At 34.3% G+C, this 18,095-nt stretch overlaps 1 protein-coding gene across 5 annotated transcripts in view; it reads left to right on the forward strand.

Annotated features, from left to right (window-relative positions):
- The window catches only part of LOC103524495 (glutamate-gated chloride channel), a 59,927-nt gene that overhangs the window by 15,762 nt on the left and 26,070 nt on the right, over positions 1-18,095 (forward strand). The window contains exon 4 of one of the 5 annotated variants that reach the window (XM_017449621.2): positions 17,066-17,133. The exons of 3 other annotated variants lie outside the window; for them this stretch is intronic. In XM_017449621.2, the coding sequence (XP_017305110.1) occupies positions 17,066-17,133 (68 nt within the window). Of the gene's footprint in view, positions 1-4,019; positions 4,088-17,065; positions 17,134-18,095 lie in introns of all 5 variants that reach the window. One more of the 5 variants, XM_026819893.1, reaches the window with a different exon arrangement.

Below are 18,095 nucleotides of genomic sequence, written 5' to 3' on the forward strand. Positions count from 1 at the left end.
GTATACATTATACATGGGTATAAGTTATTGTTTAAACTTTAAACCATGTAGATACTCCCTGGAGTCATATTAGGGTGTTGGTTTAGAAACAATTGAAACTCAACACAGTTTTTATTTACCTATACCTACCCATTACATTAACTTACCCACCAATCTGCCAGCCCAACTTTGAAAAATAAAAACCATTGAAGTCTAGAAAGCGTCAGTAGGTAGGCACTACCCCGACACAAAAAGGGAAAAAGAAATCACATTGTATTTCCGATATTCCGCACATTTGTGAGAAAAATAAACAATAATCATTTTTCGCTTTTCCTTTCTATTATTTCCCAATTTATAGCACGCAATCTTTTTCTTGCTCCCTCTTTTCACCATTTTGTATCCTTTCTCACCTTTCCATTTGCGCTTTTCTTCCTCTCGAAATGGGAAAATAACAAAATTCTTAATAGCTCAAAATATTCCTCAATGGTTCAGTAATAAATTTTAAATCTAAGAAGCTCCATTTAATTTCAAGTGGTAAACCCATAGACATTTTGTATTCAATTAGTCAGAATTGTCAGAAATGTGAAAGTCAAATTTAAATGCAGAACTCAAAAGAGGAAGCTTAATAGAAGGAGATACTTGAACTTAAAGCTTAAAAAAAGAGAGATAGAGAGAGAGAGAGGTACTCTTTCAGGAGTCAAATAAAAAAAAGGTCATCTTAAAAGTCTTGACGGATTTTACCTTATTTAAAAATCCTCCATTATTCAAATTCAAATTTATGCATCAAATTAAAAAGTTACCTTTTTCTCAACCCTTCTATTTTTTTTTTTTTTTTTTTTTTTTTTTTTCCCCTCTTAAAAAACGTAATTCTCCTTTTTTTTTTTCGTATTACGTCTCTGGCGGCAACATTTCGCACGTGTGAGCATTTTACATAATCTCCTACTTTTACTTTATTATTCTCTACATTCTGCCTACGTACCTACTGCATACGTATAATTATGAGGTAGGTAAGAAGTAAGAATAGGTACATAAATAAATCTCCAAGCTATTGAAGATCATTAATATTTTATTTTTCAAGCTCCCCTGCGCTATTTCTCACGTATGGTCTTAAAGAGAATTCTAAATAATGCACCAATCAACCTGACGATGCTGGGACGACGTGAAAAAGAGTATTAGGAAAATAGAAAGGAGTTGAAAACGAGAGTTGTGTAAAGAGTGAGTGAGGTATAAAAAAAGAAGTACTCTTTTCAATGAACTACTCAATGAGTCAGATCCAAACTTCCTGTATAGGGCCATATGAAGTTAAAGAGTTAGGTTACATGTTTAAGATCTGACTCATTGACCGAATAGTTCACTGAAGAAAGTAGGTAGTTCTTTTTATGAATCACTCACTTCCTGTTGATAACGGAAGTGAAAGAACAGGAAGAGTGACAAGTTGTTAATAAGACTCTCTATTAATATAGTTGCTTGAAGGAGCGAAGAAAAACTTCATTATGTAGAAAAGCCACCATATGTAAGTTTCGCGTATCAGAAATCTTTACGCAACTCTCTATTGGGTTATAATCATGTACAAAATACAATAATTACAAACAAAGGGCGAAATTATTGCCAGGGGTAATCTCTACCTTTCAACCCAGAGTTGAGCTGGGACTGAATAGGATTTCTTTAGATTAAACACCAAGAGTAAAAGTTACACATCGTGTGAGTAACATAGCATGATTATTTATGACGCAAAATACGAGTAGGTATAGAATCCCTCTGCTAAAGCTTCAACAGACATAGGTAAACAACTAAAAATGATTAATATTTACCCCAGAATTAGAAACCCTCCCTGTCCCTCAATTGATTCTCTACTCTGCTATCAGTTAGTTGCTGTATTGACCAGGGCTGCTCACAGCCAACCCGGGCCCCCCACCCCTGTACTAGCACCTACAATAGAATGAAATAGAATAGAATAGACCTTGTTTATCCTGCCCGAATAGAACAGAAAAGTTCCTTTAATATGGCCCCCCTCACAACATAATATATTTTTAAAACAAGAATACTAGGTAATGTTACCCCCTTGAAGAGCCCGGCCTGGTGCAAATCGGGCCAGATGGACCCCTCTGTTAGCAGCCCTGTGTGTAGAAAGGGGTGAGAAAAGCTCGTCCCTATTCACTCCTAGATTATCATAGCATGAAAATAAACTTGTAAGTACAATAAAGAAAGAAAATAGAGTAGTAAGTACAAAATATGGAGCCTTATTTCCTTGGAAAAAGATTCTGGAAAACGTGTCACAGTGACGAAGCTACGAAAGGGAACTGGAGAAATGTAAATTGAAAATAATTCACATAGTATCTATATCTATTACCTAGATAACTTCATTTTCTCCAGAATACTCCAGATAGTCCAGATGTTTTCAACCGTTAATAGGTGGGTACTGAAAACATACAAAGAGCTATATAGCATGAAAATAAACTTGTAAGTACAATAAAGAAAGAGAATAGAGTAGTAAGTACAAAATATGGAGCCTTATTTCCTTGGAAAAAGATTCTGGAAAACGTGTCACAGTGACGAAGCTACGAAAGGGAACTGGAGAAATGTAAATTGAAAATAATTCACATAGTATCTATTACCTACACTCCTAGATTATGAACATTACCTCATACCTGGATTAAGAATTTAATCCAAACTAGAATCCCAGAGACTTTCCTGTGATACTGTTTTTGTTTATTACGGTTACGGTCAATGTCATAATTATAGTCACTGATACCAGTATTCATAAGAGTACTTCATAGTACTTAAGGGAAGTCTTGTTAGCCTTTAATTTAGCGCCATCATTTTGACTATTTTGTTCAAATCTAATGATCGTTCTTCCTCTTCTTTTCTCTTGGAAAGGAAATGGGGTTTTGGCGTCTCCACTATTTTCAAATTCAAGTTCTATCTCTCTCGCAGTCACCCAATGTCATAATTATAGTCACTGATACCAGTATTCATAAGAGTACCTCATAGTACTTAGGGAAGTCTTGTTAGCCTTTAATTTAGCGCCATCATTTTGACTATTTTGTTCAAATCTAATAATCGATCTTCCTCTTCTTTTCTCTTGGAAAGGAAATGGGGTTTTGGCGTCTCCACTATTTTCAAATTCAAGTTCTATCTCTCTCGCAGTCACCATTTCTATCTCTCCTTCCATCTTCTAATTCTTTTTCCCCCTTTTTAAACTTGGAAATAACCACCTATAGGTAATTTATCAAAAACTATGAATACAATTCGATTGTGTACAAATTTATATTTTTGTTCTCACAATCTTGTCACGGATAAGCCTCGTGGATAAAAAATAAAGGTTTTCCTGTCCAAGAGGATTGATGATTGCGAGCTACCTATACGTTTGTATGCTCCTTCCTCCATTTTCTTGTTTCTCAGAGTTTGACAATGAAAATCCCATTATTCTTTCGAATATTTACATAAATATGAAGAAAAAACAAGCTCCATTGTTTTTCCACATATTGTGAACTAAATGAAAATGCTCAAATCGTTTTTCTCCCATTATAAGGATAAACAACGTTTTTACTTCTTCAGAAAACGAGGAAAAGATTTATAACTTTTTGTCGTTTTTGCCAAAGGAACAAATGCCACGTTCCAAATGTGCTCGTAATGCAGTGTACCATTTATCTTGGTCTGATGTGTGTACAGAAGATGTGTCACGGTTTATGAAACGGATGTACCTACGAATGGAAAATCTGCAAACACAACAAAGTGAACCATTGTTTTGAACAGCAAAATCATCTTTTTACTTTTTTTCTTTAGTTTTGTTCTGTAGTTGAATGTCAAAATGAAATCCGACCAAAAGTTCAATTTTTTCTAGTGTCTACCTTAGCGTAGGTCAAATGCCATATGTAGGTCCATATTTATCTGTTGTAATAAAGAATCAAAAGCACCAAGTAGGTATCATAGTAGGACATAGGTAGGATTTAGAATAACCTAGAATTTTACAAATCATTCGGTAGCCAAGTAGGAGCTTACTCACAAGATAAAAATGCAGTTACCATTTGAAATTTTAGATGGACCAACTATTGTACGAGTAAATCTATTTGTCCGCGCAATTACAACAATTAGTGACAATAAAATGGTAAGTGGTAGGCAACCAAATCCGTACCAACTCGTATCGAATCCAAATCCAGTTATGACCAAAACATGCATGCCCTATTTTACTTTAGTTTTTAATTGAATCTATGAAGGAATTCTATCAAGAAACGATTTACTAAAATGGCGAATTAATTCTTGAAAGACCAAAAAGTTCTATCGTTTTTTTTTTTTTTTTTTTTTTTTTTTTTCTCTCTCCCTTTCTGAAGTACTTTGGTGTATGTATGTTGGTACCTAAATTTTTTCGTCCGGTATCTGCAATTTTCACTGCAAAACGTTGGTTGACATTTGACAAGATGAATTCTGTTTAAAAGCATCTCGACACTGGAGGTTCCAGGGAGAAAACTTCGCAAAGTTCATGAAAATCGTCTTAATCTGAAGAGGTTGGAAGTTTTCCGCCGGAAGAAAGTTTTCAGCAAAATACAAAAACCCGAAATCTCACCCCACTCACACAGGATAATCTAGTATGGGGTTATGTGGAAAGTACCATATACCCTATCCTTTATGTGAAAGGTTAGGTACTGCGGATTCAAGGGGGCGGACTGTTTTGAATCTGAGAAACTCTCAACAGTGGAAGATTTATAGTCAACTTTACTTTCTTATGTGAAATTTTGGAGGGAAGATGGAAGAAAATAGAAAGCGAGAGGAAATACGAAAAAGGAAGAGAGGAGGAGAAAGCTCTTATACGGATTTTATTTTTTTACTTTGGACAGTGTGTTCAACAAATATTCGACAACACATGCCAAAAAAATATGTGCCACAGACAAGGGAGGAATATGGGGATTTTTTTGTCGTGAAATATTTCTAGAAACATAGGAAATTTTTTCTCCAAAAACTATGACATTAATGCCATAGACAAAGATATGAGGAAAAATCAGGTCACTAGTAAAATCTCTCTCAAGGTTGAACACATGGCTTTTAATAGAAGCTAACGAAGCTTTTGTTCACGACTAAAATAACAAACCTGCGAATAAATACAATTAGTGTCAAATTAGGGTCCAATGATTCATATGAAGGACAAAAGGCATTGAAATTCAAAATGAGAAACCCTAATTATCCTGCCCTTGCCCTTTGTGGTCTTGGGGAGAGAGAGAAAGGGAGCAATCTGATAAAAAAGGAATAACAAGAGAAAACAAGGGTCAGGACACAAAATATTTGTGGAGGAAATAATGAACTAGAGTGGAGGAAATAATGAACTAGACGTAAAGAGTTGAAAGCTGGATGGTTCAAATTACATTGTTTCTCCAGAATAGTTCTAATCATTATACGGTCTGGGTACACACTAAAGTGTGGAAATAGAAAGTTTGATGTTCGAGTCTCTTCAGATCTTTGGCGTCTCCACTAATTTCATGATGCTCTTCCTACAGCTGATCACTTTTTGATCGATCTTTTGGAAGGTACTGATATCTTCTTACAAGATAGTCCCTAATGATAAGACATTTTTTACGAGGTATGGGTTCCAGTGGTTTGATGGTGTAAGACGGTGAAAAAGTTTTTCGCTCTTTTCGCGTGCTAGAACCGAATTTGACTTCAATTTCGAATAATTTTGTGAGACAGGACAACTCTACTGAACAGGTGTAAGCTTCTACTTTTTAGCTGTTCTGGTGGTATGTTTTCTCTATTTTCATTTTTTTTTTTCAGCTGTTTCTTTTTATTTCACTCCATCTGGGTTATATGTACAAGTTTTTGCTGTAACTTTATACTCGGAAAGTTTTGCTCGAGAAACGATTGCGCTTTTTTACATCACGTTTAAATCCGGTGTAAAAATTAGGTTGGTATGGCATTGAGAGTGACACAGTTCTAGTTTTATCTTTCCCTCTTTGACGTGGGTTTTTATTACCAGAATCTTGTTTTATATCTTGACCTTGTATGCATTTTGTTGATTCGGATTCTACCTAGTAGGTAGGGTAAGTGTACCATTTATTCGCCCACCTAAAAAACGTACCATTTATTGGCTCACCTGCCCACATTTATTTTTATAATTTTTGTTTTTATGACTACAATTTTTGAACAGCACTGGTTTGATAGCGGTCTTTAAGCCCTTTCTTTTGATGAAATTGGATCTTGAAAAAGTTCGTCCAGTTCTGACTTATGTGGCGTATGGTACAGGTGGGCCAATAAATGGTACGATTTTTAGGTGGGCGAATAAATGGTACACTTACCCTACCTACCTGTCTTCGTGGGTAGTGAAATTGACAAATGGAATTGCTAATCACTTGATCACCAAAATGATTGAATTTATTTTGTAACACATACTCTAATAAAGCACGGGGCACTAGGACACTCTACTGTTAACATCATAATGAAATTCCCCCTGAGATTAATCTATTACCCAGATAACTTCATTTTCTCCAGAATACTCCAGATAGTCCAGATGTTTTCAACCGTTAATAGGTGGGTACTGAAAACATACAAAGAGCTATGAAGCTACGAAAGGGAACTGGAGAAATGTAAATTGAAAATAATTCACATAGTATCTATTACCTACATAACTTCATTTTCTCCAGAATACTCCAGATAGTCTAGATGTTTTCAACCGTTAATAGGTGGGTACTGAAAACATACAAAGAGCTAAAGGGGGACTAGATAGACAATCAAATACCATGACGTCACAATCGCAAACTCCGTCTATAGAATTCACCACTGGAAAAGAAAGCGGAATCGTAAATATTTCTTGACTTTACCATATTTTTCTCTTATGTAACCTCATATTTTATAATCATACGTTTAAAATATCAGCCCCCTTCAAGTCTTTAGTTCCAGATTCATCCCTGAAATTGCATTAAAAAGAGGGAGTTTGTAGGTACTCTGAAAAGTCGTACAACTCCTAGATATATGTAGTTAGTTACATTGTGGTGAAAACTTTACAATCTACATCACTTCACATACCTACTCGTATTAGGTACCTACCTAGGTATGTCAGTTGTAGGTTCCTTTATTTTTTCTAGTATTTGAAAATGGCTTATATTGGACCCAAAGGAACTTCGAAAATTCGTCAGTTTTGAATACCTACTTAGAAAAATTCCATTCTTATTCGATGTTTTTTCTTCTATTCAGATGGGCCCACCATTGTTCACGCGGATCTGCTGATCCGAAATCTGCACATCGCAAATGACAAAATGGTATGTCGCAAAATCGTGATTGATGCTTAATTCATACTAACATTTTTGTTTTAGATCCGGACTTGCGATTAACCACAATGATTTAATGAATGATTTTATTAACTATAATGGATTATTACTAACCATATTGAAGGCTTTTTTGATAAAGAAGGACGTAAAGAGTTGAAAGCTGGATGGTTCAAATTACATTGTTTCTCCAGAATAGTTCTAATCATTATACGGTCTGGGTACACACTAAAATCCAAATTTGAACCAAAGGAAGGATAAGGAGACAGACAAGAAAGAGCTTATCTGACCTATGACTTCTGGGAGGGAGAAAAAAAGGGAAGGGTAAATAGATCATCCTCTTTTAAAGACATATTCAGGAACAGGACCTAGAAAAAAAGGTACACACTAAAATCCAAATTTGAACCAAAGGAAGGATAAGGAGACCGACAAGAAAGAGCTTATCTGATCTATGACTTCTGGGAGGGAGAAAAAAAGGGAAGGGTAAATAGATCATCCTCTTTTAAAGACATATTCAGGAACAGGACCTAGAAAAAAATAACAGGAAAAAGAAAGAGAAATGTAAAAATTAAATGAGAGAAGACTGGAAGAAATTGAAAGATGCACCTGAGAAGGGAAGGAGGGAAGGATGTTGTGTGTGAGGAAGAAAAAGAGTTAGAAAAAAAAACAGAGTTAGAGAGAACTTCTCTAACAACAACGTTACATAATGAAGGGGTATCTTTTAATCACGTTTGGCGCTCATTCGACATGCTGCTTTAAATTTTATAATTATCTTGTACAGTATCATTATATTCATTATAGACAGGTATAAATAGGAAATCGTATCTCAGAATCTAAGATGATAGTGTATAGAACTTATTTACTTCTATAAGAGAAACAAATCACTCCTATAAACTCTCAAATTTTCATATTGTTCAATTTTCTATTCCGCAGTAGAAAGCATAAATTAATGCACCTCAAAAATATCTGATATGTTGCTACTAGAATTAAGATACATACAACCTATTACTACATTATCATGGCTAATTTCAATCTCTACAAAAATATAATTTTCTCCTACTAATAAAGTTTTAAATTTCAACTTTGGACAGTGTGTTCAACAAATATTCGACAAACATGCCAAAAAAATATGTGCCACAGACAAGGGAGGAATATGGGGATTTTTTTGTCGTGAAATATTTCTAGAAACATAGGAAATTTTTTCTCCAAAAACTATGACATTAATGCCATAGACAAAGATATGAGGAAAAATCAGGTCACTAGTAAAATCTCTCTCAAGGTTGAACACATGGCTTTTAATAGAAGCTAACGAAGCTTTTGTTCACGACTAAAATAACAAACCTGCGAATAAATACAATTAGTGTCAAATTAGGGTCCAATGATTCATATGAAGGACAAAAGGCATTGAAATTCAAAATGAGAAACCCTAATTATCCTGTCCTTGCCCTTTGTGGTCTTGGGGAGAGAGAGAAAGGGAGCAATCTGATAAAAAAGGAATAACAAGAGAAAACAAGGGTCAGGACACAAAATATTTGTGGAGGAAATAATGAACTAGAGTGGAGGAAATAATGAACTAGACGTAAAGAGTTGAAAGCTGGATGGTTCAAATTACATTGTTTCTCCAGAATAGTTCTAATCATTATACGGTCTGGGTACACACTAAAATCCAAATTTGAACCAAAGGAAGGATAAGGAGACCGACAAGAAAGAGCTTATCTGATCTATGACTTCTGGGAGGGAGAAAAAAAGGGAAGGGTAAATAGATCATCCTCTTTTAAAGACATATTCAGGAACAGGACCTAGAAAAAAATAACAGGAAAAAGAAAGAGAAATGTAAAAATTAAATGAGAGAAGACTGGAAGAAATTGAAAGATGTACCTGAGAAGGGAAGGAGGGAAGGATGTTGTGTGTGAGGAAGAAAAAGAGTTAGAAAAAAAAAAAAAAAAACAGAGTTAGAGAGAACTTCTCTAACAACAACGTTACATAATGAAGGGGTATCTTTTAATCACGTTTGGCGCTCATTCGAGATTCTGTGTTCTAGTTTTGCCTCCCTTCCCTAAGGAAACGTGACCAAACTAAAGTTTAGAATGAGAAGCACGAGACATGAGAGAGAAAGATAGGGGGGGGGGCTAATGTCAATAAGTAGATTTCGAACGGATGAAGATTTTGACCTAAATCGTGTATTCTTCTGATAGTAAAACCGCTTTTCTCTGACATTATTGCTCTTTTTTTTTCGCTCACCTTCCTTTCGCTTTATCTACATGTTGATTTTGACTCCACCCCTCTGATCTGTATGTTGTCTGTCTCAAATTCTCACTTGAAAATAATAAAAATAAAATTGAACTTATGGTGAAGCAAAACAATCTTTATGTTGTTTTTGTGGATAACACTATATATTCTATTAAGAAAATGTAGTTTTGGCATCCCCACCAATTTCATTTACCAGATTATGAACATACATATCTATTTAATTTACTTTTATTTTTCCAAAACTCTAATTCTGAAGCAAAAAACAATCTTTATGTTGTTTTTTGTGGATAACACTATATATTCTATTAATAAGAAAATGTAGTTTTGGCGTCCCCACCAATTTCATTTACCAGATTATGAACATACATATCTATTTAATTTACTTTTATTTTTCTAAAACTCTAATTCAGTCAGGTTCTTTCCTTACAAATTATCTTCGACCCTCTGCTAACTTCTAATCCAACCTTTCGCTTGAAAAATTCAAAAGGAATTCCAAGCAAATGAAAAATATTTAAAGTCCTTGAAGATTTCCAAAGGGAAATACATTCAACTTTTTCCTCAAATACCTCGTAGGTATTCCAGGAAAAGTTATTACCGACACTCAATACCTAGTGAAAGACGCCTGGAAAACTTGTACGCCAAACATATTGGAAGGGGAAATTGTGGATAACACTATATATTCTATTAATAAGAAAATGTAGTTTTGGCGTCCCCACCAATTTCATTTACCAGATTATGAACATACATATCTATTTAATTTACTTTTATTTTTCCAAAACTCTAATTCAGTCAGGTTCTTTCCTTACAAATTATCCTCGACCCTCTGCTAACTTCTAATCCAACCTTTTGCTTGAAAAATTCAAAAGGAATTCCAAGCAAATGAAAAATATTAAAACTCTAATTCAGTCAGGTTCTTTCCTTACAAATTATCTTCGACCCTCTGCTAACTTCTAATCCAACCTTTCGCTTGAAAAATTCAAAAGGAATTCCAAGCAAAAGAAAAATATTTAAAGTCCTTGAAGATTTCCAAAGGGATATACAATCAACTTTTTCCTCAAATACCTCGCAGGTATTCCAGGAAAAGTTATTACCGACACTCAATACCTAGTGAAAGACGCCTGGAAAACTTGTACGCCAAACATATTGGAAGGGGAATGTTGAGGAAAAGAGGAAATAAAAAGAAATATAGAGATTGGATTTGTGGATTTTTGTGCAATAATAGGTACGTATGTACAAGGGGAGTTATGTGTGTGACCTACCTTATACAAAGCTGGTTGTAAAAAAAGAACACCGACTGAATTTTATGTTATTATTTGAAGTGTGGAAATAGAAAGTTTGATGTTCGAGTCTCTTCAGATCTTTCGGAAATTTGGCATCTCCACTAATTTCATGATGCTCTTCCTACAGCTGATCACTTTTTGATCGATCTTTTGGAAGGTACTGATATCTTCTTACAAGATAGTGTCTCCACTAATTTCATGATGCCCTTCCTACAGCTGATCACTTTTGATCGATCTTTTGGAAGGTACTGATATCTTCTTACAAGATAGTCCCTAATGATAAGACATTTTTTACGAGGTATGGGTTCCAGTGGTTTGATGGTGTAAGACACTGAAAAAGTTTTTCGCTCTTTCGCGTGCTGGAACCGAATTTGACTTCAATTTCGAATAATTTTGTGAGACAGGACAACTCTACTGAACAGTTCTAAGCTTCTACTTTTTAGCTGTTCTGGTGGTATGTTTTCTCTACTTTCATTTTATTTTTCAGCTGTTTCTTTTTATTTCACTCCATCTGGGTTATATGTACAAGTTTTTGCTGTAACTTTATACTCGGAAAGTTTGCTCGAGAAACGATTGCGCTTTTTTACATCACGTTTAATTCCGGTGTAAAAATTAGGTTGGTAATGGCAATGAGGATTACACAGTTCTAGTTTTTCTCTTTCCCTCTTTGATGTGGATTTTTATTACCAGAATCTAATTTTATATCTTGACCTTGTATGTATTTTGTTGATTCGGGTTTTACCTAGTAGGTGGTACCTGCCTTCGTGGTTCGTGAAATTGACAAATGGAATTGCTAATCACTTGATCACCAAAATGATTTAGGTAATTTATTTTGTACCATTCTAATAAAGCACGGGGCACTAGGACACTCTACTGTTAACATCATAATGAAATTCCCCCTGAGATTATTTTGCAGGGATTTTAACCCTTATCCGAGTATCAATTTTCAGTATTAATCACATTCAGTTGATCATGCCTCCTATGAATTGATAGATTTGATAGCATACAGAAGCCCAGATTCTGTTTTACCAAAGGGTTAATACAAACATGTACAGTGCATCGTGTAGTAGGTAGATACCTAGAATAGGCCAAAAATTTATACCTACTTGTTTTCTATTCAAACAGGCTCTCTCTCTCCCTTGTTCTCTCTCTCTCTCGTTTGTTCTCTTTGTTGAAAAATGCTGTTCTTTTCAGTGTATGGTTAGGGAGGTGCCGAGGTGGACATGTGAAAGGAGGGAGGGGTTTATACCGGGGGAGGGGGAACATTGTGACGCCCTGTGGTGTTGGTATGAACAGGGTGGGGTGTTCAGATAATACGAAATGTGTATGCAGATATCTGCTTCTCCCTCCCTCTCTCTTTCTTCCTCTCTCTCTCTCTTCCCCTTTTCTCTTTCCCCCACTCTAATTCTCTTTCTCTCTCCCTCTTTCCCTCCCTTTCATTAACACTCAGACACACTGGTCTATTGTAAGAGTATTAAATACATTGTTACTATTTTACCCAGAAAATGTGGGGTCTACAAAGTCTACACCATGGAGTATTCCAGTGGATTGGTAGTTGGACTATATTAATTTAATTTGATTTAAATTCACAGTGTGAAAATAAAATAATAATAATAATAATAATAAAGGTAGCCATAGTGAATTTTAAGTCTGACAAAGATAGTCATATTGGATTTTGAGTCTGACAAAAACCACCTAGCTCGTCCGTTTCTCGAGGGTTGAAAGTCCGATTAATTTGTGGCATTGAAATTTTGGAGGGAGGGGTTTATACCGGGGGAGGGGGAACACTGTGACACCCTGTGGTGTTGGTATGAACAGGGTGGGGGGTTCAGATAATACGAAATGTGTATGCAGATATCTGCTTCTCCCTCCCTTCTCTCTTTCTTCCTCTCTCTCTCTTCCCCTTTTCTCTTTCCCCCACTCTAATTCTCTTTCTCTCTCCCTCTTTCCCTCCCTTTCATTAACACTCAGACACCTCTTCCCCTTTTCTCTTTCCCCCACTCTAATTCTCTTTCTCTCTCCCTCTTTCCCTCCCTTTCATTAACACTCAGACACACTGGTCTATTGTAAGAGTATTAAATACATTGTTACCATTTTACCCAGAAAATGTGGGGTCTACAAAGTCTACACCATGGAGTATTCCAGTGGATTGGTAGGTGGACTATATTAATTTAATTTGATTTAAATTCACAGTGTAAAAATAAAATAATAATAATAAAAAAAAAGGTAGCCATAGTGAATTTTAAGTCTGACAAAGATAGCCATATTGGATTTTGAGTCTGACAAAAACCACCTAGCTCGTCCGTTTCTCGAGGGTTGAAAGTCCGATTAATTTGTGGCACTGAAATTTTCTTCTCCATTGTCATTATTGTCGAAGGTTTCAGAAGAAAAGGATAATCTATTACAGGTTTCACCATGATTTTATTCTTCAATAGAATATTCAAAACGGGTATAATAACAGAACTATTTCCTGTATTAATATCTGTAAGGTATTGTACAACATAATATTCACCATTAGAAAAAGGTGTTAGACTGAACACTGTTCCTGCTATTTCCTGTATTAATATCTGTAAGGTATTGTACAACATAATATTCACCATTAGAAAAAGGTGTTAGACTGAACACTGTTCCTGCAATTTAAATCGAAATTGCGAACACAAAAGCAAAAAAGGCAGACACAATTTAAAATTTAATGAAACCCCCAGCATCATGAAAAGCTTTCGAGCTAATCTACATAAAGGCCTTTCATTCTCCAAATCATATCTGCAATAGGCAATCGAGATCGTTGGCGTGATATGATTTTGTATTGGTCTAGATTGCTGTCATTATTGTCCGTTGAAATAATGGTCCAATTAACTTTCATAATTCTATGGACCTATTATGTGGAGTTGTAATTGAGGTGATGAAATGAATATGGTTCTCCATAGTTCATATCTCTAATCTCTTGTTTACTTTTTGTACCAATTTTGTACGTTGATAAATATGAATACATCTATTAATTCTTCCTAGATTGCTGTCATTATTGTCCGTTGAAATAATGGTCCAATTAACTTTCATAATTCCATGGACCTATTATGTGGAGTTGTAATTGAGGTGATGAAATGAATATGGTTCTCTCTAGTTCATATCTCTAATCTCTTGTTTACTTTTTGTACCAATTTTATACGTTGATTAATATGAATACATCTATTATTAATATTGTAGATCTAATTTTTTGAGTGTGAAACGCAACTTTTCAATTTCATTATGGAAGCTTGAAAAAACAGGATCCATCCTATTTCCTGGAACTCTAGGTAAAACTTTCAGTTTCATCATTGTTACGTAGGTATGTCAGTATTATTGAGTAGACCTATTATGTGGAGTTGTAATTGAGGTGATGAAATGAATATGGTTCTGTATAGTTCATATCTCTAATCTCTTGTTTACTTTTTGTACCAATTTTGTACGTTGATAAATATGAACACATCTATTAATTCTATTATTAATATTGTAGATCTAATTTTTTGAGTGTGAAACGCAACTTTTCAATTTCATTATGGAAGCTTAAAAAAACAGGATCCATCCTATTTCCTGGAACTCTAGGTAAAACTTTCAGTTTCATCATTGTTACGTAGGTATGTCAGTATTATTGAGTGATCTAATTTTTTGAGTGTGAAACGAAACTTTTCAATTTCATTATGGAAGCTTAAAAAACAGGATCCATCCTATTTCCTGGAATTCTAGGTAAAACTTTCAGTTTCATCATTGTTACGTAGGTATGTCAGTATTATTGAGTAGTGAATTTAGTCTCCTCCAAATCTGTGACTTTCACCTTAGAAATGAAAGGTAAGCCGTCAGAATCACAACTTCCTATTGCCTCATTTGGAAAAGTTTTATTCCGTTTTTCAAGTTTTTTGTTCCCATCTCGGGTGTAAAATTTTCTTATCTTACCATTTTTACATTTCAATGAATTGCTCGAGGTACCTACATATCCCCGTACGTATCTACTACGCCTGATAATTTTCCCACTGACTTTCAGTATTTGTGAACCGTCTTGCTGTGGATTTCTGATTTCAAACCTTATTTCTGCCAGCCTGGTTAGCTTAGTTAGTAGTGCGTCTGCCTTGTAAGCGCTAGGCCGCGGGTTCGATTCCCACCCGGGGCGGATTTTATCCTTTGTGAACCTTCTTGCAGTGGAATTCTAATTTCAGACCTTATTTTTTTCTCTGCATTGTATACTTTAAAAACAACCTCATTCCTAGAAAACAACAAGGGTAAGTGGATGGCTTGAATAAAAAGAAACAAAAATGCCATTTTGGACACAGGCTGTCTTTTTATTTTTTAATTTAATTGTACATTTTTAGCATTTTCATGTAGGTATTTAAAAAAAAAAGAAAAAAATACTGTGGCTTTACATTTTTTTCAACTGAATTTCATTTTCTCCTTATTTCTCTGCATACGAGTATACTTTAAAAACAACCTCATTCCTAGAAAACAACAAGAGTAAGTGGAAAGCAAATAAAAAGAAACAAAAATTCCATTTTGGACACAGGCTGTCTTTTTATTTTTTAATTTAATTGTACATTTTAGCATTTTCATGTATTTAAAAAGAAGAAAAAAATTGTGGCTTTACATTTTTTTTTAAATGAATTTCATTTTCTCCTCTCCCCCCTTTCCAAGGGGTATAAAAATGTTATCTGGTATGGAACTTGCTCCATCCGCACGTATTGTAGCATTTTAAATTACATTTACGAGGAACATACAAATTGCAATATAAAAAAATTAAAAAAAATGTTTAAACCCTACATAAATATACATTAGGTGTATCTAGCCACACTGGGGATATTTTACCATGTTTGCGAAACCTATGCAGAATTTCTCCGGGTAGGTAGGTAGGTATAACTACATAATATATCTACCCAGTACCTATCTACAAGAATTTTACACTAGTATATTTACACAAGACTCATAATATAACTACCTACATACATAATAGGTACTAAATATGTAGGTACCTAGCTACCTACTCGATATATTTATGCGAGTATTACTTTATGTAGGTAAATATGGTACCTATCTGCTAAGAGGTAGGGGATGTATAATGTATATTGGTTGGAATATACAGTTAAAAGTACAGAAATAATGTGTAAACTGATATCTACATTCCAATATGTAACTACTGCAATTGCATACGCATACTAGGATCGTTCTCCGCCACTACTGTCAAATCCGGTGATATATTTAGTATATTTGCTTCCATCTGAGTTGAGAGTCTTTTTGGGCGATACGAAAGTGTTCTACTACACGAACTTGGATCCCCTTGAAATCTTTTTGGTGTGGCTGAATAGATAGAATTTTTCTCTGTCGGATACTCCGGCGTGAGAGAGTGTTGACGCTTCTTATTTCCTTCCGCCAGTGTGCTTTGTGGAGTCGACTGTATTGCGGCCATCTGAGCGTTTCCCCATGTTACAATCCGATCTTTTCTTATGCCTGCTTTGATTCCCTGATTTCGTAGCTGCTTGACTTGTAAAAGACCACCTCTTTTCTGCCTTAGGGAAACACTGACCTAGAGGTACCTAGTTTTCATAAAGTTTATGGATGCCGAAAAGAATTTTAATAATACAAAAATATCTAATTTAATAATTATCTAAATTAATATTTTTCTTAAATGTAGTTGACCTACGTAGAGCATGATGAACAACTTTGGGTTTATGATAAATACTTGTAATCAGAAAGCTATTTTTGTAGACCTGAGAACTTCCTATAAATTCGTAACCGATCTACGAAATCCGAATTGATAAATCATACGAAGCTGCCACAAGTTCTCTACTCTGGTCTTGTCCCCTGCTATCGTCTATATCTAACTGTACTTTGTTTGAGTCCCCAAAGACTAATAACTGTCGATCCCATTTTATTTTATCCTGCTTTAGAGTGTTTTTTATTTATTTTTCAATTCTCTTCCCACACTATCGAATAAAGTTATGTACAATGGTTAAAATGATTTTTATATCTCTCTCCAAAGCTTGTTTGAGTCCCCAAAGACTAATAACTGTCGATCCCATTTTATTTTATCCTGCTTTAGAGTGTTTTTTTATTTATTTTTCAATTCTCTTCCCACACTATCGAATAAAGTTATGTACAATGGTTAAAATGATTTTTATATCTCTCTCCAAAGGTAAAAGGTAAAATAAAACACATTTACGATTTATTTATCCTATGCCTCTCTTGTGTATCCTTATAATTATATAGATGGACCTACAGTTGTTTAAAACACATTTACGATTTATTTATCCTATGCCTCTCTTGTGTATCCTTATAATTATATAGATGGACCTACAGTTGTTCATGTTAACATTTTCGTACGAAGTATCTCAAAAATTGACGATGTTACAATGGTAAGTGGAATCAACATTCTCAGCAAAACGCACCGTATATTTCTTTTTGTTCATCTATCATAGCATCAAGTTTATCTCTATATGATTGGAAATCTCTATTTATGCGTCATATATTCTTTATGTATATTTTTACTTGAATATATTTTGTCTTACATTCAATTTCCAACATTGTATCTATTCTCAACATCCTTTATTATTTTATTTAGAACAATTTTCATTATTATTATAATGCTCAACCATATCGACATTACAGTGCTATAGTTTGATAAGTTGATTTTATATTCCGAAATTATAGTCAATTTTTTATTATAATGCTCAACCATATCGACATTACAGTGCTATAGTTTGATAAGTTGATTTTATATTCCGAAATTATAGTCAATTTTTCCAAGTACCTACCCATAGCTATGAATTAAACCTACTCATTTGAAATTGTTAGATTATTTCATTTATTTAAATACATATTTCTATATCTTAGCAAAATAGGTAGCTAGAGCTTTTATGTAGTACATTCAGTGTATAACAATTATATGCTGCTTTAAATTTTATAATTATCTTGTACAGTATCATTATAGACAGGTATAAATAGGAAATCGTATCTCAGAATCTAAGATGATAGTGTATAGAACTTATTTACTTATATATAAGAGAAACAAATCACTCCTATAAACTCTCAAATTTTCATATTGTTCAATTTTCTATTCCGCAGTAGAAAGCATAAATTAATGCAGAATTGAAGTCTTGACACAGATATTCGAATTTCATGTTTTATTAAAGTTTGTACCTAGTTACCTACTTAGTTGTATGACAGCAATCCTACACCTAATTCGCAAAATCCATTTTCATTTTGTTATTCTTTAGTATTCGTAGCTCCAGAAAACATTTTATCTGTATTGGTTGTACTCGTATCATACACATTCGTATCTGTATTTCTGAAATCTATATCCCGACCTGTAAAAAAG

Source organism: Diaphorina citri, unplaced genomic scaffold (assembly GCF_000475195.1).
Source record: "Diaphorina citri unplaced genomic scaffold, Diaci psyllid genome assembly version 1.1 scaffold101, whole genome shotgun sequence".
In the NCBI taxonomy this organism is placed as follows: domain Eukaryota; kingdom Metazoa; phylum Arthropoda; class Insecta; order Hemiptera; family Psyllidae; genus Diaphorina; species Diaphorina citri.